The 27716-nt window shown below is 41.5% G+C and overlaps 2 protein-coding genes across 6 annotated transcripts in view; both read left to right on the forward strand.

The window, feature by feature from the left end:
* Window positions 1-7289: 7289 nt before the first annotated feature.
* Window positions 7290-7931, forward strand: LOC130874756 (peptidyl-prolyl cis-trans isomerase A-like). The gene has a single exon (XM_057770231.1). It carries the CDS (start codon window positions 7326-7328, stop codon window positions 7818-7820), a length of 495 nt encoding a protein of 164 aa, XP_057626214.1. The 5' UTR covers window positions 7290-7325; the 3' UTR covers window positions 7821-7931.
* Window positions 7932-10979: 3048 nt separating this feature from the next.
* Window positions 10980-27716, forward strand: part of Smg7 (SMG7 nonsense mediated mRNA decay factor) — a 62846-nt gene continuing 46109 nt past the window's right edge. For 2 of the 5 annotated variants that reach the window (XM_057769515.1, XM_057769518.1), the window contains exon 1: window positions 11141-11271. Coding sequence is in view for 1 of the 5 variants with exons in the window: in XM_057769517.1 (XP_057625500.1) it covers window positions 11243-11271 (29 nt within the window). In the remaining 4 variants the exon portion in view is untranslated. Of the gene's footprint in view, window positions 11272-27716 lie in introns of all 5 variants that reach the window. The other 3 variants (XM_057769519.1, XM_057769517.1, XM_057769516.1) reach the window with 3 other exon arrangements.

Here is a 27716-nt window from a genome sequence, read left to right on the forward strand (position 1 = left end):
TATCCTTTAAATTGGTAGATGTTCTAGTGTGGTAATTTCTTTTTTTTTTTGGTTTTTTGAGACAGGGTTTCTCTGTGGTTTTGGAGCCTGTAGACCATGCTGGTCTCGAACTCACAGAGATCCACCTGCCTCTGCCTCCCGAGTGCTGGGATTAAAGGCGTGCGCCACCACCACCCGGCTAGTGTGGTAATTTCTTAGAGGTATTTGCTTATTGGTACTCATGAAAAATTCTTGGAGATTAAAGTTTTCTCCAGCAAACACTAGAATAATGGACGTGTGCAGGTGCTTGTGTATGCATGTGTCTGTGCACATGTGTGGAGGACAGAGTTTGATGTCTGCCCAGCTTCTAGAAAGCATATATTATTATTATCATTACATTAGTGCCAGGGATCCAAACTCTGGCCTTCATCCTTTCCAGCAAATGCTTTATCCACTGAGTTATCTTCCCAGGCTCCAAATCCAAAGGATTTCAACCTGGACTTTGGACTATAAAGCTTTGCAACTCTTTTTCAGGCTAAATGACTATAGGGAATGAATGATGAGGAAGGCTGCTGATCCTGACAAGTTTAAATGTCAACTTGTCTCTGACTCACTATTTGAAGCGCATGAGTCACATATTTGACCAAATCAGCTCTATGGTTTGAGGTGTAGCTCTCAGTAATACCAGACAGCTTCATGTGTATTGTAAAGGTGAATATGCAGTTGATAAACTCAACTCATCAAAGTAAAAACGCATATATCGGTGCCCAATTGTGTGTATATGATTTGGAAGCATTCAGAATATGTAGGCTAAATATCTGAATACATTAGTACCTGTTAAAGTCTCATGCAATGTGTGTGATGTCTATTATTAAAAACAGGGAGGAGGCTTGCTATGTATTAATTGCTGGGTTATGGAAGCTCTGGATTTTTCCTATGAAACAGGAATACTAAGGGTAGATTCTTAAGTTCTTAGTGTTTGGTGGAAAAGTCACTTCTCTGTGTATGTGGGTAAATGGCACTCGGCTGTTTGGTAGGAATAAAGGTTTTTGAGGCTTCAAATATCTAAAGAGGGACTCGCAGTGCCTTGGAGCCATGTTCTTTTCAGCAATCAGAGCATGGATAACAAAAATCTATATTCTAGCATTAGATAACAATAGATTTGACAGTGTACTCAGCTCTCTGATTATTACAGACAAAAACTAGGGCAGTGTTTTTAAATTACAAGTAATTTTTATGTTGCAATGTCTCTAAGTTACTCATATTATCTTGATATGAAGAAAATGAACATTTCTTAAAGGCCAGTATTGTATATCAGACACTCAAAAAATCACATGTATCATCATTAAAACTTACAGGAAACCTGTAATGGGCAATGTCTTCAGCAAAATGAAGTTCAGATACTGAGACAGCAGAGCCATAGGCACACTTAGGTCTGTTAGCTTATGAATTTTCCAAGAGATCACTTGGCCAAAAGACAAATGGAATAGCAAAAGACAAATAGGTAGGGTTAATGGAATGAGGCAGCTGCTCTTAAACTTTTATTTAGTTTAATGTAATTTATATTTACTAGGGGTCTAGACAAAAATTCTGCAGAATTGCTCTATAATTCTCTGATTCTTTGAGAATGATGATCAAGGCTATTGATTCAAACAGTAGAAAGAGAAGAAAAAGTGCGCATTATTAATATGTAAATTGAAAGTAGTGTTTTTTTCTGAATCTGCTGATTTTTGTTTCTGTTGTTCATTTGTATAATTTTTTAGACTGGGTCCCCGTATATAGTCCTGCCTTCCCTGGAACTCATGTAGACGATGTGCTCTCTAGTTGTATGTCAACATGACACAAGTTAGTTATCTGAAAGGAAGGAATTTCAATTGAGAAAATGCCTCCAAAAGATCCAGTTGTAAGACATTTTGTTAATTAGCGATTGATGGGGAAGCGTCTAGCCTAATTTTGGTGGTACGATGGAGGAAGGTCATTGGTTAATTAATAAAGAAACTGCTTGGCCCTGATAGGTTAGAACATATGTGGGTGGAGTAAACAGAACAGAATGCTGGGAGGAAGAGGAAGTGAGGTAAGACACCTCAGAAAGACGCCATGCCGCTGCTCTCTGAGGCAGATGTGATGAAGCTCCGACCCAGGATGGATATAGGCTAGAATCTTCCTGGTAAGCGCACCTCGTGGTGCTACACACATTAATAGAAATGGGCCAAGCAGTGTTTATATGAATATAGTTTGTGTGTTGTTATTTTGGGGCAAAGCTAGCCAGGCGGCCAGGAGCTGGGTGACAGAACGCAGCCCGCTGCTCCTACAACAGAATTGTGCCCAGACGTGGATAACTGCATCCACAGAAAATCTGAGAAAGTTTGGGAAAGAATAGAGTAAAGCATGTTTTCTTGGTAGCAGCAATTTCTTGGGTCTGCTCCGCTTGCTAGAGGCAAGCAAGTGCTCTCATCTAAGAGAGGCTTCCTGACTCAGCTTTAGATGCAAAACTCTGCAGCTCATTAAGAGGTCCTGCCACAAAACACTTAAATGGTGTTGATAAAAGCTGACTGAATGCTTGTTTTCAGCCATAGCAGGAAAAAAGTTGTGCTGTTTTAAAATGCCGGCTTTCTGGGCTGTCCTGCCAGGGCAAACTCTGACTCTTTCATGCAGGCGGTTCATGTGGTTTGCAAGCACATGCTGCTGAAGTTTGCTTGCTGGAGGGACCTTGAAATGCCACAGAGTTGTGGCAATAAAAATGGCTACTGCGGTACCTCTGCCATGAGGCTGGAAAGCTAAGGAATAGGCTGGATCTAGCCGGCAAAGCAACGGCTTTAATCCTACCCATATTGCTCAGTAATTTAAAGGCTCATGTGGTCAGAAAAAGAGAGAGAGATACAGTAAAGGGAGATTCAAAAGCAAAGAAAATTTCTAAATGGTTTACAGTGTGTTAAAAATATATGCAGGCTAAAAGTTAAAGTTTTTAAAGTAAGAAACAAAAAAAAAGGAAGAAAGAGAGTTGGGTGTGGTAGGACACACCTTTAATCCCCAACACTTGGAAGGCAGAGGGAGATTGACCTCTGAGACTTCAAGGTGTGGTAGCACACGCCTTTAATCCCAATGCCTGGGAGGCAGAGACAGGTGGATCTCGGAGAGTTCAAGGACAGCCTGGTCTACAGAGTTATTCCAGGATAAAGATATACAGAAAACCTGTCTCAAAAAGAAAAAAATAAACAAAATAGAGTTAAAATAAAGCTGCACAAAGATGGAAAATAAACAGAGAATTTTGATACTGTATGCTATTATGCTCTCTTTGAATTGTTTTAATGGTGAGGAAGGAGCAACATCTACTAAAAGATATTTGTTTATAAATGGTGCTGAACTTATCCAAGATAGATATTTTGAAAATACCTTGACTTTAAAATTTGGATCTAAGGACATGATGCTTTGGAAAAGAGTTTCTTCTTTTGTTTTCACAGAGGATGAGACCCTGTAGATTGCTTCTATCCCAATATGGTATGATAGACCACGCCCTCCTGAAAGGTTGCTGTGAACACCCTCAAAAAATTACTTCACTCAACTGCAGACTGAGAGGAACCTAGCAGACAGGTTATACCATGGAAGACCTGATTAACAGCACCCCCATTCAGCATGAAGCAGTTTGGAGAGAAATAACTGTGCCCATATTCCCAAATATTGTTTATAAATGTTCTTTTACATTTAAAGGGGGATATGATATAGATATGAATAATTTGCATTGGTATGGATTTGACTTTATTGATATAAATTTAAGGTCAATATTGTTGTATATGTATTTCTGATATTGATTAAGGTATTGTGATTGTGTAGTTCATTTAAAAATGTAATGTATATAGGTTGTTAATAGATAATCATCTATAATAGTCAAGTTTGTAGTCATGTTAGTTAGATTTTCTAGATGTACATAGACATATTTTAGATAGACATTCTTCATATCTTTCAAAGACTACAGAATAGGACATTTAATATTTTAATAATTTAGGGTTTTTCATGACAATGAGACACGTCTGCTCCTGGCAGCACCAATCTACTTCAAGAAGAAGATGGGCATTGAAGAGGCACCTTATGGAGTTTGATAGCCATTTGGGCAAGAAACTGCTCTTGCCTGGACTATTGCATAAACTGGACACAGAGAACCCGCAGAGAGAAGACTGCTGAACTTGCCTAAAGGTGAGATGATCTTTCGGGGTTCCTGATTCATGAAAGAGTCTGTGAGACATTCTGCAGGACACAGCAGATAGTGACTGAACTGCCTTTGAAATTTCCTGCTTCGTTGAAATGTCTGCTGGAAACTATGGGCCTGTAGGCTGAAGATGGATGCCCCAATGGTACAGAGGAACTTTGGGTGACTGTCCAGGCAGCAAGATGTCTCTGTCATTTCTAGAGTTTTGTAAGTTGCTTACTTCTCATTTACTTAGGTAATATTATATCCTTCTGGAGTCTTTGGTGGAGGAGTTGAAGAATAGATAGATAGTTATAGTTGTTTTCCTTTGTTATGATAAAAGATAAACTAGGTGTAAATATTGTAACTGTAATTCTTGCTTTATAACTGTTTTGTTATATGTAATTTTGCTATGATAAAGTTAAAGCCTTCCTTTTTTTGTTGTTTAAACAGAAAAGGGGGAAATGATGAAGGAAGGTCATTGGTTAATTAATAAAGAAACTGCTTGGCCCTGATAGGTTAGAACATAGGTGGATGGAGTAAACAGAACAGAATGCTGGGAGGAAGAGGAAGTGAGGTAAGACACCTCAGAAAGACGCCATGCCGCTGCTCTCTGAGGCAGACGTGATGAAGCTCCGACCCAGGATGGATGTAGGCTAGAATCTTCCTGGTAAGCGCACCTCGTGGTACTACACACATTAATAGAAATGGGCCAAGCAGTGTTTATATGAATACAGTTTGTGTTGTTATTTTGGGGCATGAGCTAGCCAGGCGGCTGGGAGCTGGGTGGCAGGAATGCAACCCGTAGCTCCTTCAACAGTGGTGCTATCCCTGGACTGGCGGTCCTAGGTGCTATAAGGGAGCAGGCTGAGCAAGCCATGTGAGCAAGCCAGTAAGCAGCTCCCCTCCATGGCCTCTGCATCAGCTCCTGCCTCTAGGTTCCAGCCCTGCTCAAGTTCCTGTCCTGACTTTGTTCAGTGGTGGACTATGATGTGGAAGTGTAAACCAAATAAACCTTTCTCTTTTCAACGTGGTCATGGTGTTTCATTCCAGCAACCAGACCGGCTGCAGATATGTAATGATCTTCCTTTCAATTTTATTGATTTTTAAAGATAATTTTAAAGATAGAATCAATGTTTTATATTCTGTGAGACATAAATATTACCATTATTTCTATCTACTTAATAGGTATATTGTAAATGGTATCGAAGATCATTACAAAAGCCTTGGGAAAGCTGATATAAATACAGAGTTTGTTTCTGACCGCATCCATTTCCGTTTTGTCCTTATCTCAATGGCCACATCCAGCATTTACATTTTTCTCACTTCTTGTACTGCAGTGTCTCTACCAGAAGGTGAGTTATTCTAAGACAAGTATCATCCTTTTTCACTGTGGTAGCCATGGTAACCTGGACAGTTCCTGCGATATAATAATGCTCAGTAAATGTTTATTGAAAATATCAGCCAGCAGTAATAAAGAATTCATCTTTCTTATCTCATTTTCTGTTTCCAAAATGAGAAGATATGAACATTTTCATAGAGTTAGCATCAGAAGTATATGACATGCTTATTATTTACTGGAGACACATTCCCCGGATATTAAAAGATTGTTATGATGATTATTTTATTTAGTATGAGATTGCATTTTTGTTAAAATCTTGAAAGTATCTAACCACTACATTTCAGGAAATAAACAGAATATTTAGCATAGTCTTGAAAATATAGATAGAGCAATAAGACAAGAGAAAGATGAAAAGTTATGTATAAATAGTAAAGAAAAAAATCAAAGGATCTCTACTTGCAAATAAAGACTCCACCAGAAAACTCTTAGGCCCCCATTTTCAGCAAAATATTAGGGTACAAAATCCTCACACAATCATCAGTACTACTTATAATGAACTTACTTATAAAAATTACATTCACAATAGCTTTAAAAATACCTTGGAAAAACTCAACTCAGGAACTGCAAGACCTCTACAAAGAAAACTTTGAGACACTAAAGAAAATCTCCCCTGATCGTGGATTGACCGAATTGAGAGTGTGAAAATGGACATATTACTAAAAGCAATCTACAGAGTCAACACAATCCCAATAAATTCCAATGACTCTCTTCACAAAACACCACCACAACAATTTTAAAGTGCATATGGACGCACAAAGGACCTCAAATAGTAAAACCAGCCTTGAGCAGAAAGAGTAACGCTGGAGGTATCACAGTACGTGATCCTCAGATTACATCAAAGAGCCATAGTGAGAAAAATGTGGTGCTGGCAGAAAAAAACAAAAACAAAAAATTATAAGCCACTGGAACAGAATAAGGGATCTACAAGCAAACCTACACCGCAACTATCAAAATTATATGTCAGGAAAAAGGCTGCTGGAACCATCTATAGAAGAATGAAACTAGAAATGTATTTCTCTACTGTGCAAAAAAAAAAAAAAAAAAATGGACCTATGGCATTCTAAGACCTAAAACTTCAAACAACTAGAGGCAAACATGGAAAACACCTGAAGCTAAACGCATGGATGAGGGACTTCTGAAAAGGGCTCTGATGACAAAAGATATAATCCCAAGGGTTAACAAATGGGATTATGTGAAATTTAAAAGGCTTCTCAATAGCAAAGAAAATAGCCACTAGAATGAAGAGATCGCCTGCAGATGGGGAAAGCTTTGCTAACTACACACAAAAAGGATCAGCATCTAGCACTGGTTCTCAACCTTCCTAATGCTGCAGCCCTTAATATAGTTCCCCATGTTGTGACCCCAACCATAAAATTATGTCATTGCTGCTTCATAACTGCAAGTTTGATACTGTTGTGAATTGTAATGTAAATATCTGGTATGCAGACTACCTGATATGTGACCTCTGTGAAAGGGTCATTCACCCCCAAAGGGGTTGTGACCCATAGGTTGAGAACCCCCAATCTAAATGATTTAAAGAAATGCAAAAGCACAAATCTTTAGTAGATGGGCCAAGAGAATAAAGGTTTTCAAAATAAGAAATATAAATATTTGAGAGAACTTCAACATTTTCAGCCATCAGGGAAATGCAAATTAAAACTGCCTTGAGATTCTATCTCACCGTTAAGAATGGTTGTCATTAAGAAAACCAGTCACCCGCTTTGCAGACGCCGCTGTCCCTTCTCACCGCTTTCTGCAGCCATGGTCAACCCCACCGTGTTCTTCGACATCGCGGCCGATGGCGAGCCCTTGGGCCGCGTCTCCTTCGAGCTGTTTGCAGACAAAGTTCCAAAGACAGCAGAAAACTTTCGTGCTCTGAGCACTGGAAAGAAAGGATTTGGATATAAGGGTTCTTCCTTTCACAGGATTATTCCAGGATTCATGTGCCAGGGTGGTGACTTCACACGCCATAATGGCACTGGCGGCAGATCCATCTACGGAGAAAAATTTGAGGATGAGAACTTCATTCTGAAGCATACAGGTCCTGGCATCTTGTCCATGGCAAATGCTGCACCAAACACAAACGGTTCCCAATTTTTTATCTGCACCACCAAGACTGAGTGGCTGGATGGCAAACATGTGGTCTTTGGGAAGGTGAAAAAAGGCATGAACATTGTGGAAGCCATGGAGCGTTTTGGGTCCAGGAATGGCAAGACCAGCAAGAAGATCACCATTTCCGACTGTGGACAACTCTAATTCTTTTGACTTGCGGGCTTCTTACCCACCAGACCATTCCTTCTGTAGCTCAGGAGAGCACCCCAGCCCCATCTGCTCGCAGTACCCTGTAATCTCTGCTCTCACTGAAGTTCTTTGGATTCCATATTTTCCTCATTCCCCTTCAAGTCTAGCTGGATTGCAGAGTTAAGTTTATGATTATGAATAATAACTAAGTAAGAAAAAAAAAAAAAGAAAGAAAACCAGTCACCACAAATGCTGGTGAGGATGTGGCAGGGAAAGGAAGTCTTATAAACAATAGTGGTAATGTAAGCTGGGCCAGCTTCTGTGGAAGTCCCCCAAGAAGCTAAAAATAGAACTGCCATGTGATAACTCTACCACTCGTGGGTATAGACCCTAAGAACTCTAAGTCAATATACCACAGTGATACTGGCACATCCATGTTTATGGCTGCACTATTGCCTACAGCTAAAAATGGAACCAGCTTATGTATTCACCAACAGATGAAAAAAATTGTTACATATATACACAATGGATTTTTCAGCCATAAAAATGAAATTACTGTATTAATTTTTTTTTGGAAAAGGCAAGAAACTGGGGATCAAACATTAAAGAAAATAAGACTATAAAAGAAAAACACTACATTTTCTATGTTTCTACACAGCATCTAAATTGTGTATGTTTCATGAAAGTTCAAAGAGGACCATGAGAGGGGAAGAAAGGTCTTGAGGGAGGGAAGTGGGGGGAAGAGGATGGAATTCAAACCACAAGGAAGGCAGAAGGGAGGACTAAGTGGGGGAGGGCATCATTAAGAGGGAGAGGAAAGGAATGTGGAGAAACTCAGTGGGGTGGGGGTGAATAAAAATACGACATATTCGTAAAAAATGCCATAATGGAACCCATCACTCTGTATACTAACTTTAAAAGATTGACTATTTGAGTGTATATAGTAGCAACTTCCATTCGTTGACACTCGGAGTTAAGAAAAGTAGAATTTTACGCCGGAGATGTGAGCAGTTTCTCACTAGGTGGCTCTCTTTCCCGTGAGTGGGCGGCGCGTTGGTGCTGGTGGAAGATTGGGCCCATTGTACTTCTGCGATCACCGCACGTCACAGCGCCACAGCGCATCACACTTGGCGCTTGCTTACAACATGAGGGGGTATAGTTCACTTTCTATTTCGTTAATGACAATCTGTCCTTGAGATTTATTTCCAAGTGGGCTGTACTTTCGTTTCCTGAGAACTCAAACATGTTCCAAATAAACACCGTCCTAGTTTTCTTTCTTCTTTTTTCTTTCTTTTAATTAATTAATTAATTTATTAAAGATTTCTGCCTCCTCCCCACCACCACCTCCCATTTCCCTCCCCCTCCCCCAATCAAGTCCCCCTCCCTCGTCAGCCCGAAGAGCAATCAGGGTTCCCTGCCCTAGTTTTCTAATAGGCACTGGATTCAGGGAAGGATCTGGAAAGCGTTTGTTTAGGTAGCATGAAAAAACAGAAGAAATCAGGGACCCAAACCAAAACTAAGATCCCGTTGAAATACCGATTTGAACTATATAGTGAAGACCGTATTCCTGGCGGATTTTATGACCTTACATAGCTCTAAAACATTTTGGGATAGCTGCTTACATAACTTTTCAATATGAATTGAAAATAAAATCTGTAAAATACCAATAATTACTTCACTCCATCAGAATGACTTCCTCCGTGATAGACTCTACGTCATTGGGAGTCACTGTTTTACCCCTAAACCTGACACAAAAATACATATACGCGAAAATGTTTTTTTCTCAAAATGGAACATTATTTTCGTAGACTTCCTCATGCTGATAAATCCAGGTACTTCTTTTCATACATTTTTTTTCCTAATTAAAAAAGTTGCAAGTGCGAAAACATTGCGGATTTTTGAGGAGGACGTTTGGATGATGAAGCGTTATCCCCACTGGGTGCCTCTGGAAGGGATGGCGGTAGTCAACCTTCCCGTTCACCCTTAATTCCAAATGCCTAAGAGCAGCGTGTTAGCCTCCCAGGCTGGGTTCCAGCTCTCAACAGCCTCTGCCGGGAGGGCTCGCAGGTCATGTAGTAGAAACTAGACCCATTAGGAAGAGTCGAACATTCCCGACTGCCTGCCAGAGCGGCATCACGGTTGCAGTGTGCAGTTCTCCTCCCTTAGGGACCCCCGTCGGGGGATGGGGGAGGGGGGGATCCCGCCTGCCGGCCTCAGGCAGTTGTGGGGGAAACTCCTTCCAGGTCCCCGCAGCCTGGCGCTGCAGTATCACCGTGGCCTTCCCGCTCCAACCCATCACCCGCCACCTTCAGACTCCGCGTTTTCTTCTCAGGCCCGGTCGTCTCCCCACCGGGCTCTAAGAAGAAACGATGGAGGTGGATTCCACCCGCGGAAGGGTGGAAATGCCCTCAGCGAATGCCTTGGAAGGGGTATCCCCGCAATTTTTGCTGGGGGTGGTGAGGGAGGAGGAAATGGATTTCAGTGTCCGGTGACTATCTCGATTCCCAGCCTTTAGAGGGCAGGGAATCCAAGCGGGGAATCCTGGGCGGTTTCCCGGGAACCCGTTCCTCTAGGGGAGGGTCACCCTGTCTACACACAGCGGTTACTATGACAATACAACCACAGCCTCCAGTTTCCATGGCAGCGGCCAGCCCAAAGTGATTGGTCTCCTTCCTATTTCTCCCTGGGCTCCGCCCTATCCCCGCCCCCAACACTCTCCAAGCGTGCGTGGGGAGGGGCAGCTGAGGAGAGGGAGGCCTTTGCGTCACTCTTGGGCGCGGGAGGGAAGACAAGAGTCGAGGAATTGGCGGGCGGAACTGTAGGAGGAAGGGGTGGCGTTTCCGGTGGGGAAAAGTGGAGGAGTGGAAAAAAGGAAGCGAGAAGTGGGAGGGCTGGGGGAGGAAGGCTTTGAGTGTGACTCCCGGCGGATTCGGGCTCGATGTTCGAGGGGAGCGTGGGGTGGCCCCCTCGCACGGGGGGAGAGGCGCGGACCATTAGGAAGCCGCCGAGCGCCACCACCAACCCCCTCAGCGGGCGCGCAGGCGCCACACAACTTGCTGACCCCAAAAGGGAGCGGTATAGAGAAGCGGAAATCATCCAGAGGGACCGGCACTGCTAAAGTCTCGCGAGAGCGAATCTGACTTCCTTCCTCTGGTTCTCCCGCCTCTTCCCCCGCCCCCTTCCCGTCTCCCTCCTCTTCCCCCTCCCGAGCCGGAGCGTCCCTGTGTCCCACAGGCCGGAGCCGCAGCTAGAGCAGCTTTCCCTACTCCCTCCCCCCTCGCCTCACTCACTCTCCCCCCCCCTCACCCCGCGCCGAGCGAGGAGGAGTCGGAGGAGAGGAAGATGGCGGCGGCCGCCAGCACCCGCGGGGCTGCGGGGCCGCTCCGAGGAGCCTGAGAGACCCACGGAGGCTTCGCGGAGAGACGCGGCGGCGGAGGATGAGCCTGCAGAGCGCGCAGTATCTCCGGTGAGTGCCGAAGCCCGGCCGAGGCGTTGTGGGGACGGGAGGAGGCTTGGGGGCCAGGCACAGCGGACTCCGAGGTGGTGGGGGAGTTGCAGCGTCCTCCTGTCCCCGGGCCTGGGGGCGCGGGCAGCTCCGGGAGGGGCGGGCACACACATGACTGCCTGATACCCGGGCCGCCGAGCTGAGGTCCCGCGAAGCCGGGCGGTGAGCGGAGGGAGGTTGGGGAAGCGTGAAAGAGAACGTCTATGCGCGCGCCTGTGGTCCCAGCCTGCGGGCCAGGGCGGGGAAAGGCACCCCGGGAGCGGGCAGCGACCCGGGCTGGAGGTGGGTGTGGAGGGGTCTGCTCCCCACACCAGGGGAAGCGTGGAGTGTGGGCTGGAGCGGTGCGTGCCGAGAGTAGAGGCTGGAAGTCAGCGCACCTGGGGGGTTGGGAGGGCACGAACTGGAGGGCAAATTAGAGGAAGGGGAGGAACCGCAGGGAACCGGAGCTTGTTCTTTTTATCGTGGGTTGGGAGTACGAGAAATAATGCCTTCTGTGGTTAGGTGGAGGGATAGGGGGAGCCCGAAAAGGAGAGAATGGATGGGGGAAATGAGGGAAGAGGGAGGTGCTATGAACAAGGTTATGTTCTCAGAAGAAACTGTAGTTGGAAGATACCATTCAGTGTGCATCATTAAGTGCTATGTAGGGAACTTGTATGTTGGAGATAGAGTGACGCATGGGTATTGGTGTGCCTGTGTGTCGGTGTCTGGGGTGAGGGATTGATTGATGCACGCTTACAGAAGGCACACATGCATTGACACTACCTGACGTCGAGAACATTTTGAATGGAAAGACAGCAGCTGTTACACAGTCAGAATGGTTTCATGGATTCTGAGTAAAAGCTTGGAGGAAGCTAGAGGGGAAAATGAAGCCTTGATGGCACAGGAAAATAAGGTTAATTGCGGACTTGTGAAGACTTAGAAACCTAAAAACTAGTCTTTCAGGAACAACTTTAAAAAAGGCATGTCATATGGGAAGATGCTTTTTAAAGAGTGATTTCATACCTTATGGAGAAGGGAGTCAAATGGGTAGATAACTGAGCGATGAACTTAATTTAACTGTTTAGAGATTAGCGAAGTGAAAGATGGATGTGTGAGGGTGGACCCCCGTATACTTATATTGCAAGAGAAGGTGTGTTGTTAGGTGATACGCGAGGTGACTGTTCTGTCCTTGAAAGTGGTTATTCATTTATACTGGAGAGGAGAGGAGAGTGGCACCCATGAAACTTTGATGCATGAATTCCAGAGTTTAGCACAGCGTGTGTGCCTGATACTGTAAGTTGACATCCTTTTTTCTTCTCTGCACCCTTGTTACTTATTGTATTAAGGAAACTTTAAATTATGGCTATAGGTGCTGTAGTCAGAAATAGAAACTACCAGGGCAGTTCTTAATCTGAAGGAATTTGCAGCCTAATATCCAGGAGGCGAGTAAGTGCACAACACAGACTGGTGTAGTCATCACTACAAAGGGTGCCATGTTGATGAGTCCCAAGGCAGGAGATGACCCGAGCAACTGGGAGAATCAGGAAAGGCTTCCTTTGTTCATTTGCTCATTTGTATGCTTATGATTCATCAGTTGTTTGGTTGATCACCTGTATGGAAGGCATTGTACCAACTGCTAAGAATAGAAAGTAAGAACTCCACCCTCTTACAGAGCTTATGAGTTTGCTGGGCTTTAAAAGAAAAGAGCACTTCAACTTTAAGGCCTCGAAGTGAGTCCACAGGAGTTTAGATATTGAGGATCATATATCTGGTGTGTGAAAACATTCCCATGTTCTTCTTCAGCTTCAGGTCAGCTTTCTGTGCTGCTTGTGTGTGCTCATTCTTTCCCCAAGTATGTATTGGTGGCTTTCTACAGTGTAGGAGCTGAGGCTCCACTGGTGAACATGGACAAATTTATCTTGATAGAAAATCAGTAAACACGAACAGATAAGTACACTAACGGGTCCTTTGAAGTGCTAGAAAGAAAAATAAAATAAGACCGTGAATTTTATATAAACACAGTAGTTAAGGAAAACCTATTCTGTAACCTAAAAGGGCCTTGAATTTTATGATCTTTACTTTATAGATAAAATGGGTAGACATTAGAAAATTTGTGATGAGGGGTTTGGGATAAAGCTTCATTTGTAGAATACTCAGTTAACATGCACTACATAAAACTGGGTCTGATGTAGCCAGTCTGTAATCCTGGCATTCTTTAAGTAGGGCGTTCAGAAGTTCAAGGTCATCCACTATTTGGCAAGGTCAAGACCATCCTGCATTTCGTGAACCCCTGTCTCAAAGAAAGAAATCTGAAGCCAGTAGGTGGTGGCGCTTGCCTTTAATCCCAGCACGGGGGGTGGAGGGGGGGGGCAGAGGCAGGCAAATCTCTGTGAGTTCGAGGCCAGCCTGGTCCACAAGAGCTAGTTCCAGGACAGGAACCAAGAAACTATGGAGAAACCCTGTCTCGAAAATCAAAAAAAAAGAAAGAAAGGAAGGAAGGAAGGAAAGAAAGAAAGAAAGAAAGGAAAGAAAGAAGAAAGAAATCTGAGATGACTTTGTTTAGAGGCAATCTATATGTTCATAGCTATGCTTTGGGAAAATTACTGTGTTATAAAATAGTGGATGTTTAAGGGTTAAAATAAGGTCTTGGCAGTCAGAGGGTGTGATGGCAGATAGATTGGGAAAATACTGATACTTTTAATGCAAAGAAAGCTGACTTTGAGAAGCTTCTGTAGTTAAGTTTCTTCTATTTTATAAATCAGCATGGAGGGAAGGATTATCTTTAGGTATGGAACCAGTGACAGCTCGGTGCGAATTTAGCTCGAGAATAGAGAAAACAGAATGAACAGAGTTTAAATGACTGATAGATTTCCAGCTGCAATTGCCATACAAAAAGAGGGCGGCCTGGGCTCTAAAATCCCTTCCGATTTCTCAGAGCCAGTTTTACTTTTGTGGATCTGTCCTACATAAAGAAATCAAGGCCGGGCGGTGGTGGCACACGCCTTTAATCCCAGCACTCAGGAGGCAGAGGCAGGCGGATCTCTGGGAGTTCGAGGCCAGCCTGGTCTACAAGAGCTAGTTCCGGGACGGGCACCAAAGCTACAGAGAAACCCTGTCTCGAAAAAACCAAAAAGAAATCAAGTTACAAGTCTGATACTTAGCAGTACACATAGGAGGAAGCTGGCCAGTAATAAAGATTTGTATTACCTTCAGTTACCCTCTGAATTTCATTTAAAGACTTCTGAGGGTCTGGGTGGCACACGCCTTTAATCCTAGCACTCAGGAAATAGAGGCAGGTGGGTCTCTGAGTTCAAGAGTAGCCTGATCTACAAAGCTAGTTCCAGGACAGCGAAGGCTGTTACACAGAGAAACCCTGTGTTGAAGAAAAAAAAGAAAAGAAAAAGACTGCTAAGGGGAGACTGGCGGGTATGTCCAGGGAAGCATTATGTTGAGTTCCTTTGAAAATAAAGGGATTTTTTTCCCAATTTAGTAGATTTATTTTTATTTTATATATATGGGTATTTTGCCTGCGTTAATATGCAGTGCCTGTGAAGCCCAGAAGAGGGTGTCAGATTCTTTGGAACTGGGGTTACAGATGTTTGTGAATAGCCCTGTAGATGCTGGGAATCTGAACTGGGACCTCTGGAAGAAAAGCCAGTGCTCTTAACTGCTGAGCCATCTCTCCAGCCCTCAGAACAGCTGTTTTATAGTAACTGAGGGGAGGCAGCTTCTGACCTTGACTTTAGGAAGAGTTTTGTTGCCTGCCTTTGTCAGTGGGAGAAGACCGTGACTGAACAGTTTTTAGACTGCATAGCTGCAGATTTTCCCTTGTGTAGAATGGAAATTTATTTCCACTTAGCTGAATTTTAGTTTTAATTTGTTAGAGTAAGTGAGCTGGGGTGTCTAGCATTGAAATGGTGGGGTAGTGGAAATGTAGGAAAGGTGGCTGTTTCAAAGAGTGAGAAATAAGATTATGAAGTAAGACGTCTCGGTAAGAACAAGAAAGAGTGAACTTAGCATTAAGGGAACTGAATTCATCTCAAGTTAAAGAAATAGCAGAGATGAAAAGAAAACCTGTGTAGAGGAAAGAGATGGTACTGTGAACAAGAAAAGACTGCGCATTTCTCTCAGCATTATCCTTTCCTCCCTATCAGTAGGCTGGCCTGACTCCTGCTCAAATGGGTGTTGAAAAGACTTAATTTTTGTAAATTAAAAAAATGTCCTTAAAATGAATATTCTAGGTAGGAAACATTGGGAGTATATTACCCAAATCAAAGTTGAAGTCAGGTGTTTTCTCTTGATTTTTGACAAAATGAAAGATTTTAAAAAAGACTTTGACACTTCTGTTATGTGAAAGGGTGGGTTGAATATAGTTTTTCTGTTGGGGGCAGGAGGGTGAGGATAGGCCATAGATGAGATTTAAGTAAGGCATAATATACATTAGAAGAATGACTTTTTTGAAAGAGTGGGAATTAATATACCAAAGGCACTGACTTGGGTTTCTATTTCTGTGATAAAAAGCCATGATGAAAAAGCAGGTTGGGGAGAAAAGGATTTATTTCATCTTACACTTCATAGTCCGCTATCATTCAGGGAAATCAAGGCAGGAACTTTGGAAGAAGTGATGGAGAGGAGTGCTGTTTACTGGCTTGCTCAGCCTGCTTTCTTATACCGTGAGGACCATCTGTACAGGAGTGTCATCACCGCCAATTTGCTGAGCCCTCCCACATCAGTTGGTCCAGAAAATGTCCCCCCCCCACACACACACACTGTCCTACAGGCAATCTGATGGAGACACTTTCCCACTTGAGGGCCTCTTCCCAGGCGACTTTAATATGTGTCAAGTTGACAAACTAGCCAGGACACACAGAAAAATGGGGATGAAGGAAGCAGGCTTTAAAATACATGACAGAGAAGACATTCAAGTTCTGAAATACGAGAAAGAGGAGTAATCATAGCCATAGACAGTACTAGTCAAACAGGTCAAATCTTATTATAAAAGGTGTCAAGAGGTGTTACCAAATAGCATCCGCTGCCATTGTGAGAAGTACTATTTCTTTTTTTTTTTTTTTTTTTTGGTTTTTTTCGAGACAGGGTTTCTCTGTGGTTTTGGAGCCTGTCCTGGAACTAGCTCTTGTAGACCAGGCTGGTCTCGAACTCACAGAGATCCGCCTGCCTCTGCCTCCCAAGTGCTGGGATTAAAGGGGTGCGCCATCACCGCCTGGCCGAGAAGTACTATTTCTATTTTGTATACCTTCCTACTTTTCTTTCTTCGTTCTTTGTCTTAAATGTTCTTCTATGCTGTGGGTGTTTCAGTGAAAATCAACTTGGAGTTGATTCTCTGGTGTTAGACTCCTTTACAGAAATGGTCCATAAATGCCCCTTGATACCCTCTATTGAAATGACATTCTAATGTCATATTCCATGTTAGAAACTTTGGAGCCAGAAATGAAGCAGCAGCCAAAGAATTAATTGTTTTTCGAGGCAACAGCAAAATGATTGTCATTTGAATTGGAAGGAAAATATTTCTTTATTGTTGTAAGATAAAATACCTTATGGTAAATCTTGGCTGAGGCTAGATAAAGTAGCAAGCATAATCTTAGCTTGGTGAGAGGAGCAGGGAGGATAGAGTATTAGGAGAAATAGATAATTAAGTGGAGTGGGCTCTTCTTTCTAGAACAGTCTGGCAGTGCTGAGCCTGGTCTATTGTTTCCTCACCCCTTCCCACCACTCTCAGCCTTTCTAGGATGTGAAGTAGCCTCAATTCCAGAAAATCAGTCAAACATGGCTGGTTGACCAAATATGGCAATTTTTTTTAACTAGAGGCTTAGAAGTTTTTGTTATAATAATGTTAACAGTATATTGCCTGCTTCAGTATTGAATGGCTGAATTATCTTGGTTAATTTCTGCTTCCTTTGTGGTTTCAGTTGAATTAAAAATGTATACTTCCTGTCTTAGCTATGCTTCCTTCTTTGCTTTCTCACAGCTACTGTCATCCGTCTCTATGGTAGAGGACGCAATCACTGGCTGAGCTTTTTGTTGGTGTTTTTATGGATAGGTTAGGGTAAGATCTGAATCCACTCGTATAGCCAGTTTCTCATGAGGCACTTGGGGTGGGGAATGGTTCACAATGTAAAAGGACTAGTTTGTGCTTCACTATCTTAAGTTATTTGAGTCTTCAGCTACATCTCTAACCCTGACTAGACTTTTAGATTTTTATTAGTTGTGTGAATTCATGCCTGAAAGTCTAGATGGATTAGTTTAACTGATTGTCTTGTTTAAAGATGAGCAGATAGATGTCTTGCAGAAAGAGGGTTGTTCATTTGCATGTTACTGGTGGATGGATATCACAACTGTCATTGAAGTTTGCCATAAAGGTATATTTTATTGCTATAGCTTAGCAAAGGGCCTAGGAGGTCGGAATTAAGAAGAGCTAATCATCAGTTACAGGGAAATAAGTGATTTGGCAAACATGTCACATAGTGAGAACTTGTAACTAACTCCTTGCTGGTTAAAATGCAGTGGATCTGCTCAGGGAAGTTGCTTGCAGCCCAGTTTTTAGGCAGAAGGAAGAAGAGGTGACTCTGAAGAAAGCTTTAGAGATCTCAAGACACACTAAGCAACAATTCTGCTTGTCTGGTTTTTCTTGTTTGTTTCATTTTCGAAAGGGATTTTTGCAAAGCTTGGCACTTGGTTGACATAGTGGGCTAAATATTCTTCATATGGACATAGTTTGTCTTTTGCACTTTGGGCCGTTAGCAGCCAAGCCTCCATCAGATGCCAATATCATTCTCCCCCAATTTCTTTTCTATGACAACCAAAAATGTCACCATGCATTGTAAGCTGTTGCCTGGAGTGTAAATTCTCTGCCAGTTGAAAATACTGATTTAAAGAATATATATGCATAGTATGTTAGTCAGTTTTACATCATTATAACATACTGACATAATCACCTTACTGTGAGAACAAACTTAGATGAGTTTCTGCCCAATGGCCAGTTAGCCCTGTTGAGTTTTGGCCTGTGGTGAGGCAGCAGGTGTGTCGTGAGTGTGTATTCGTGTTATGGTGACTGGGAAACAGAACAAGGGACTCATGCCCCGTCTCCATTTAGGGTACTCATGTGCTCAGTGACCTCAAGCCTCCTATGAGACTCCTGAGAATTCCATAATCTCCCAATAGCACCGATCCAGGCAGGGACTAAGCATTTAGCTCTTGTGCCTTTGGAAGATGCTGTAGTCCCAAATTGTAGACATAGCATAGGTTCCTTTTCCTCTAAGCAATGTGTTATTTCTTAAGCTTTGTCATCAGTTTTCCCTTAGGTAGTACTAAGCTAGCTATTCTGTTCCTACTTATAGACACATGTAAATATTTCAGTTTGGTTTTTCAAAATTTGAGTTTTGCTCTACTGGTAGTTACTGAATATTATATGTAGAGCACTGTCACAGCTTTTTCCTGGCAAGTTTAAAGTTGCTGGAGGTACATGAGTGCTTCTTTTCTTTGTTTTTTGTTTTTTGTTTTTTGTGAACTAGAGGTAATAATTTGTTGATGCAGAGTATTAAAAGGTGCTTAGAATGGTTCTGGTCCATAGTAAGTACTAGATGTTTTAGGTATATACACAATCTGAAAGTTAGCTTGTAGTACTGACTAATCATCTTGTGCCTCTGCCTTCTGGGCATTCGTCTTTGAGAAGTCTTACTGTCTGTCTTTAGTTCATTTCTATTGCTGTAATACAATACCCTGTAAAAGGCAACTTAGGGGGAAAGGGATTTATTTTAGTTCACAGTTCTATATTACAGTCCATTATTTGTGGGGAAGTCAAGGCAGCAGGAACTTGAAAAACTAGTCACATCATATCCACAGTCAAGATGGAAGAGAAATGAATGCATAAATGCTTGCTTGCTTGTGCTCAACTCATTTTTTCCACTCTTACATAGTTCAGTAACCCCTACCTAGAGAACAGTGCTGTCCGTGATGGACTGGGTCTTCCCACATGAGTTAATGTAGTTAAGAGGTCACCTACAGACCAGCTCTCTTTCCAGGTGACTGTATAGGTTGTGTCAGAGTGACAGTTAAAGCCCTCCATCAACTGTAATATTAAACTCAACACGTAAGAGTAAACTCTTTCCACAGTAGTGTGAGTTTGAAACTAGCTTGGGATACGTGAGGCCTTGTCTTATAAGTAAATAAATAAGCTTTATGTAATTCCCTTCTTCCCATACAATTCTTTACACGTCCTCATTTTCCTCATTGGAGTTGCTCCTTGTGATTCTGTCCCTCCTTCCACCCACCGAGGTTCAAACTTGCAGTCATCCTTGAGTTGTAGTTTCTTTACCCTCTTGAGTATTTATACCACTCTGGAAATGTTGCTTTCCTCTTGTCTTTCCTTTTTCCTTACTTGTTCTGTCAATGTTTTACTCCTACTGTGGAAATGGCCTTCCAATTGGTACCTTGTCTGCAGTTGTTCCCGGATCACAAGAAGTGCTGACTGGGCTTTAAATACTGCTCATTACTGTGTTGTTGGGAAAATGGAATGTGAATAGGAAGAGATGGCTTAGTGTAACAAATTCTGGTTCTCCTTCACACTGAATTCTGTGTTTTTTCTTTAGACTCCACACCATCTGTCCCACCACAAATATACATTTTGCATTTATTCCAAATTAATATTCTTGAAAAAAATACTTTATATGGCTTTCCCTTAATTATACTCCTTAATCTGACATTGTTGACCTCATAAAAATAACTCATCTACTTCCATCAGTGGCATTAGAAACAAAACAATTCAAATGATTGGCTCCTTGTCTCTGAACATGTCATGTTTATTTCAGATTAAAACTACAGGAAGTTCTGTCCTCCACTGGCCTAGTTATACTTGACTTTTTAAATGACTTCCTTTTTTATTCTGTTGATTTCTGCTTTCTTTGGATCCAAACTATTTCTTCTTTTTTGGTACTTGTAGTTCCTTTTTTCCCCCCTGTTTTCACATTAATGTTAATCATTCTAGCTAGATTGTGGTAGAGAATATGTCTTAACTTTTTAATCTGTCATCCATCCCATTCATGCATCCATCAACCCACTGCACTCCTGCCTTAGCCTCTTGAGTTCTGGGGTTGCAGGCTAGGGTCTCCACACCTGGTCATATGTATTTTACAGTAGGCATGAGTATTCACAGACAAGTAGAACCTTTTACCCCTTCAGGTTGCAGTGAAAGCTTCCCAGCACCATTGGGGATCTGTGTATCACATGCGTGCAGTGCTTCTTACACAGGCCAGAATAAGGCATTGGATCCTCTGAACTGTAATGTATGGTTGTGAACACACATAGGTGCTGGGAATCAAACTCGGGTCCTCTGGAAGATCAGTCAGTGCTCTTAACTACTGAGCTGCCTCTTTAGCCTCTGGTGGTAGCATTCTTTTTTTTTTTTTTTTTTTTTAATGTTTTCTTTATTATCTATACAGTATTCTGCCTGCATGTACACATGCAGACCAGAAGAGGGCATCAGATCTCATTACAGATGGTTGTGAGCCACCATGTGGTTGCTGGGAATTGAACTCAGGACCTTTGGAAGAACAGTCAGTGATCTTAACCTCTGAGCCGTCTCTCCAGCCCCCTGGTGGTAGCATTCTTGAAACAGGGTTGTGATACGTCGCTTAGACTGATCTCCAACTCTGAGCTCAAGTGATCCTTCTGCTTCAGAGGCCTCATGTACTAGAGGCATATGCCATTGTGCAGCCTGAGCATAGTTTTTTTTTTTTTTTATTCTTTTTTACTTAAAATTTCCAACTGCTCCCCGTTTCCCATTTCCCTCCCCCTCCTCCCACATATTGCCCCCTCCCCCCGCTCCCCTCTCCCTATCCCCACTCCACTTCTCCTCCCCCTAGTCCACTCCCCCTCCCTCTCGATACTGAAGAGCAGTCCAAATTCCCTGCTCTACAGGAAGACCAAGGTCCTCCCACTTCTATCTAGGTCCAGGAAGGTGAGCATCCAAACAGGCTACGCTCCCACAAAGCCAGTTCATGTATTAGGATTGAAACCTAGTGCCATTGTCCTTGGCTTCTCATCAGCCTTCATTGTCCGCCTCGTTCAGAGAGTCCAGTTTCAACCCATGCTTATTCAGTCCCAGTCCAGCTGGCCTTGGAGAGCTCCCAATAGATCAGTTCCACTGTCACAGTGGGTGGGTGCACGCCTCGTGGTCCTGATTTCCTTGCTCATGTTCTCCCTCCTTCTGCTCCTCATTTGGACCTTAAGAGCTCAGACGGTTGATCCAATTTGGATCAACCGTCTGAGCATAGTTTTAAAACAGTAGCAGAAGTAACCAAGTTAAAAGTTAAAGGGAAAGGAATTGAAGAGAAGTCAATTCTTATGCAGTAGTTCTTTGGGACATATGAGACTTGAGTTTTCTCTTCCTTTTAGTAAGCAGTCTCATCTTAACTACGCTTTACTAGTTATTTGGAACACATAAATTATTAATAATTATTATTAAATTATACCAAAAGCTTTAGCAAGTTTGTGTAATTCTGAAAGCAAATTTGTATTGCAGGATTTATCTTATTCCTGTGATAAGCAGATAGGGAGCAGCAGGAATTCTGTATCATTGGGGGAAAGATGATATGCCTCAGTTCTTTAGTTACTGACATTAAGTAAAGCCTCATTGGCTTTAATGCAGGTATGCTAAAAGAAAAAATACTTTGTAGAATCTTTGATAATGGACTTCTGAGTTTTCTTTCTCATCTGTGCCTATTTCCCACCCCTTGCTGGGGATGGAACCCTAGAGGTTCATGCATTCTGGGCAAGTGCTCAGCCACCGAACTACACCTTAGCTCCTTATTACAGTTCCCATGGCATTTTGTTTTGTTGCTATCTACCTTTTGAGAGTTTTGTTTTGTTTTTGTTTTTCAAGACAGGGTTTCTCGGTAGCTTTGGTGCCTGTCTTGGAACTAGCTCTGTAGACTAGGCTGGCTTCGAACGCCCAGAGATCCACTTGCCTCTGCCTCCTCTGCTCCTCCTCTGCTGGGATTAAAGGTGTATGCCACTACCACCCAGCCTAAAAGTCTGTTGTATTTAAATAGCTGTGCTATATATATGAATAATTTGCATTGGTATGGATCTTAGTTTGTTGATACAAATTTAAGGTCAGTTTTGTTATGCTGTGTATATGTATTTGTGATCTTGATTAAGGTATTGTGTTTGTCCAGCGCATTTAAAAATGTAATGTATAATTAAGACATAGGGGTTAATAGATAGTCATCTATAATAGTCAAACTTGTAGTCATGTTAGTTAGGTTTTCTAGATATATAGAGATAGGTAGGCATTCTTCAAATCTTTCAGAGACCTTCAGAATATGGCATTTAAGATGTTTAAGAACTTACAACTTTACAGGACAGTGAGACACATCTGTTCCTGGCAGCACCAAGCTATGTCAAGAGGATGATAGGCATTGAAGAGACTCCTTATGGAGTTTGTTAATCATTTGGACAAGAAACTGATCTTGCCTGGACTGCTTGATGGTATGCTGTGTGAACTGGACATGCAGGACCCACAGAGAAATGACTGCTGAACTTGCCTCAAGATGAGACGATCATTCGAGGTTCCTGCTTCATGAAAGAGACTGCCAGACATTCTGTAGGACACAGAAGAAAGTGACTGACAAACTGCCAAAATAGGTGAAACTGTCTTTGAAATTTCCTGGTTTGGCCAGGCGGTGGTGGCGCACGCCTTTAATCCCTGTGAGTTTGAGGCCAGCCTGGTCTACAAGAGCTAGTTCCAGGACAGCTAGGGCTGTTACATAGGGAAAATTTGTCTCAAAAAAACCAGAAAGAAAATTTCTACTTTATGGAAAAGTCTGCTGGATACTATGGGCCTGTAGGCTGAAAATAGATGCTCCAAAGATACAGAAGAACTTTGGGTGACTGTCCAGGCAGTGAGATAATCTCTGTCAATTCTAGAGTATTGAAAGTTGCTTACTATGCACTTGCTGTTTACTGAGGTAATAGTATATCCTTCTGAAGTCTTTGATGGAGCTGAAGAATAGTTACAGTTTTCCTTAGATATAATAAAAGATAAAATAGATATAAATATTATAACTGTATTTCTTGCTTGGTACCTGTTTTGTTCTATGTAATTTTTCTATGTTAAAGTTAAAAACTTTCCTTCATATTTAAACAGAAAAGGGGGAGGTGATGTGGGATTCCCCTCTGTAGACTGTGAATACCATTGGTTAATAAAGAAACTGTCTTAGGCCTGTGGTAGGGTAGAGTAGAGCTAGGCAGGGAAAACTAAACTAAATGCTGGAAGAAAGAAGGTGGGGTCAGGGAAAAGCCATGTAGCCTCACCAGAGACAAACAACAGAACTTTACCCGGTAAGCCACAGCCTTGTGGTGATAAACAGATTAACAGAGATGAGTTAGTTTAGGATATAAGAGTTAGCCAGAAATACACATAAACTATTGGCCAAACAGTATTGCAAATAATAGTTTCTGTGTGGTTATTTTGGGAGTCTGGGCAGCTGGGAATGAACAAGCGGCCTCCTTCTACATAACTGCCATATTAGTGCATCAGTTTCCCCAAGCCCAATGTTTATAGACTTCAGAAGTTGTAGTCTTTTTTTTTTCTCTCTCTCTTCTCAAGACATAGTGTTTCAGGGCTATCGTCAGTCATAATGCTGTATATTAGATTCTACTAATGCTTCTTAGGTCATAAATGATTTCATTTCTTATATTAGGCTATCACCTAGCTGCATTTTCTTTGATATACTGTACAGCAATGAGATATATATACTGAAATTGAATAAAAAAGTTTGGTCTTTTTTTCCATTCTTTCTTTTTTGGTTTTTTTGAGACAGTGTAACAGTGTTGGTTGTCCTGGAACTTGGTTTGTAAACCAGGCTGGCCTCAATCACAGAAATCCATCCACCTGTCTCTGCCTCTCGAGTGCTGGGATTAAAGGTATGTGTCATCACCACCTGGCTTAATATATAATTCTATGAGATTATATTTTTCAAATTTAAATAACTGTAATAAAAATGCCATTTGTTTTTCTGACCAGTTGTTCTTTAATGAAAAAAAAAACAGCATTTTGAGAAACACAATTCAAATGATGAGGCATATTCGTTATAAATTCTGGCTTATAAACGGATAGGAAAAGAAACCAACATATTTATTTTCTAATTTAAAAATAATTTAACTGACTAAATTTGTACACAGGAGTTTTATTTGTTTTGTTTTTGCTTCTTAGAACAGGAGCATGATTTTAAAAAATGACTAAAAAGGTCTTTGAATTAAGACCACCTTAATTTGTATTTGGGTTGTTCTGAGTTCAGGTCCCTGACCTTACATACTAACAGGGTAACTGTAAGTCTCCCTAGCTTTAATTTTGCTGCTAGTGATCATAGTAGGTTACTAGAAGAATTTAATGAGAAACTGGACTTCCCGTGTAAAGTCCAAAGTTTTAGATGGGCAAAGAGCCTAGTTTCAGTGTCAATTTAATTTTATGTATTTTTATTATAATCTTTGTTTGTTTTTCAAGACAGGGTTTCTCTGTAGCTTTTGAGCCTGTCCTGGAACTAGCTCTTGTAACAAAACCAGGCTGGCCTCGAACTCAGAGAGATCCGTCTGTCTCTGCCTCCCAAGTGCTGGGATTAAAGGCGTGCGCCACCACCGCCCAGTTTATCTTCTAATCTTTAAAACCTGTGAATATTTGAGGCCAGACTGGTCTACAAGAGCTAGTTCCAGGACAGGCTCCAAAGCCACAGAGAAACCCTGTCTCAAAAAAAAAAACAAAACAAAACAAAAAAACCCCTGTGAATATCTTACTCTTTGTTACTTGTTGAGAGGAAACTAAAGATTCATTTGAATTTGCATAGCTAACTGGCAAACTTTAAAGTGCCATTATCTACTGGACCCATTGTAATCACAAGGACCCATAATTGTGGAAAAAAGCAGAAAGCTAGAAAAGCCTTTCTTTTGTCTTTGAAGATGGAAGGAGGGCCACAAGTTAAGGGATTCAGGCAGCCACTGGAACCAGGGAAAGGCAAAAATGCTGATTCCGTGCCCCCCCCCCTTCAGAAAACATGCAACCATGGTGATTTTAGTGCCCTGGAGATTCTGTTGAACTTTCGATAATGTAGGTTGTTCTAGGCTATTTATTTATAGTAAGCTGTTAAGCAAAATTAGTAAGTTAAAATAATATTTTCTTTCATAGAGCATCACGGAGTTGAAGGTGTTGATCTTGATTCCAGCACTGTTTAAAAGCACCTGTTTCCACACATCGTCATCAGTACTGATGATGATCTCTCCTCATAAAGCAGATTCTTTAATATATGGCAAACCTATCCAATGCTGTAGCATGTATTAGAATGTGTTCTGCTGGTCAGCATTCTCTGTTATAGATAGACGCTAGGATTATCAGTACTACAAGACAAAATTAGTTTAAGAGCACCTGATTTAACGATCTTTTGAGGAGCATTCAGGGTCTTGGTATAGAGCCTTGGTTGACCTCATTCTCACTCTAACCCATGCTATCCTTAAATTTGTGGCATTCCTTCTACCTCAGCCTCTTCTGTAGGGTTACAGATAAGCACCACTCCACCTGACTGTAAAACTGGATTCTTACAACTTTTAATGTGCTAATATGTGTAGTAAGCTTCCAGGAAGGAGGTGTAGTTGTTTCTCAAGAGTTTCCTATGACTGGTGTTTCCTTAGGGAAGGAAACGATTTGATACTATTCTTTAAGTTTTTTTGTTTCTTTCTCTCACTATATATTGCTCTAGCCATGCCACAGCATACATTGCCATTCTTAGAACTCTGTCTCTAAAGTCTTAGATTCGGCCATACCAACCACAACACCCCCCCCCCCCCGCATTAATCTGCTTCTAGTTTAGACTTCTTATATACTGATTTTTTCTTCCTTTCTCCTTTATTAGTCTTTTTTCTATTCATCCTCACCCTATCTTGTCTTTTCCTGTCCTTCTTCTGACATTGGTTTACTATCTTAACACAGTACCCTCTTCCCCTCATCCCATTGTCCTTGCTCACTTGTCTAGAAACATTCCACACTGAATGATTCTGACAGTCTGCTTCTTTGGGTATCCAGTCATTTAAAAAGTCTTCTTAACTAGCTACTTAATGCAGTCTTTAATGTGTATTTTCCCTTACTGGCTTGCCTAACTCTTTATAGTAATTATTTTACACTTTTACTGTTTCTTGAAGCTTTACTGATGGAGGAAGATAGATGATTTTTGAGGTTTAATAATACTGCTATATTGCTGTGTTTTGTCAAGCTACACATAGCAGTTTGAATTCATTTAAACTAAAAAAAAGTTAAAATTCAGTTTCTCTGTCTCATTAATACATCAATCTTTTCTCTTTTTCTGTAGTACTTTGGCATTTCACATATGTTAAAATTTTTCCCTGACAAAACAAGTCATACAAAATGGACTTTATTAATCTTCACTTTTTGGGGGTAAGGCTAGAATCTCATGTAGCACAGGCTGGCCTCGTACTTACTATGTAGTTATGTAGCTGAGGATAATTTTGAATTTCCAGTTTTGCCTTTATCACTTAAATGGTAAGATTAACAGGCTTAAGACAAACCACACTTGGTTTGTGAGTGGGAACATGACTGGGATCAGACTCAAGGTTTTATGCATGCTGGGCCAACTATACCTTATGAACTGTGCACCTTGGTCCCTGGAACTTCAATTTATTTAATTTGAACTTTAAAGATGTGTGCTTAGGTCTCTCAAACGCTAAGTATGTTAAACAATTTGGGTGTAAAAATCTACTTTTAGGGGGCTGGAGAGATGAATCAGCAGTTAAGAGCACTAGCTGCTCTTCCAGAGGACTCTGGTTTGGTTCCCACAAGACAGCTCAACAACAATCTGTAACTCAGATCCCAGGGGATCCAGTACCCACTCTGGTCTTTTCAGGCACTGCACATATAGAGTGAACAGAAGATGTTCATGCAGACAAAACACTTGTGCACCTAAAAAGAGGGGAAAAATTAAATCTTTCAGTAGTATATTTTATGAAATCTAAAAATCAGTAATTAAAAATTATGGTATTGAATTTAGACACGGTATATAATTGTGAAATACTAAATTTTGAAATTTGGAGCAAAAAATTTAAAATCTTTAATTGACTTTATATTGAATATATGTTGAAATGGTAATATTTTGGGCACGTGAGGTTAGATTATAGTATTAAAACAAGTTTCATTGTTTCTTTTCAATTTTCAGCATCACTAGAGAACTTGATTATGTATTTCTTTCTATTGGCCAGTAGTAATATAGATCATGAGGAGATTCCAACAAAGGGTTTTTATTATTAAGTGTTTAAAAAGAGCTTTTTGTGTGAAATTACATTTATTACCTTGATGTTTAAATATACAGTTGTTTGTTTAGATAGGATATCTCTATGTAGCTATGGTTGTC

The sequence above is a fragment of the Chionomys nivalis genome, chromosome 5, assembly GCF_950005125.1.
Source record: "Chionomys nivalis chromosome 5, mChiNiv1.1, whole genome shotgun sequence".
Classification (NCBI taxonomy): domain Eukaryota; kingdom Metazoa; phylum Chordata; class Mammalia; order Rodentia; family Cricetidae; genus Chionomys; species Chionomys nivalis.

Coding starts and splice junctions, on each gene's coding strand:
- LOC130874756 (XM_057770231.1), top strand. CDS start 7,326: ATGGTCAACCCCACCGTGTTCTTCGACATCGCGGCCGATGGCGAGCCC.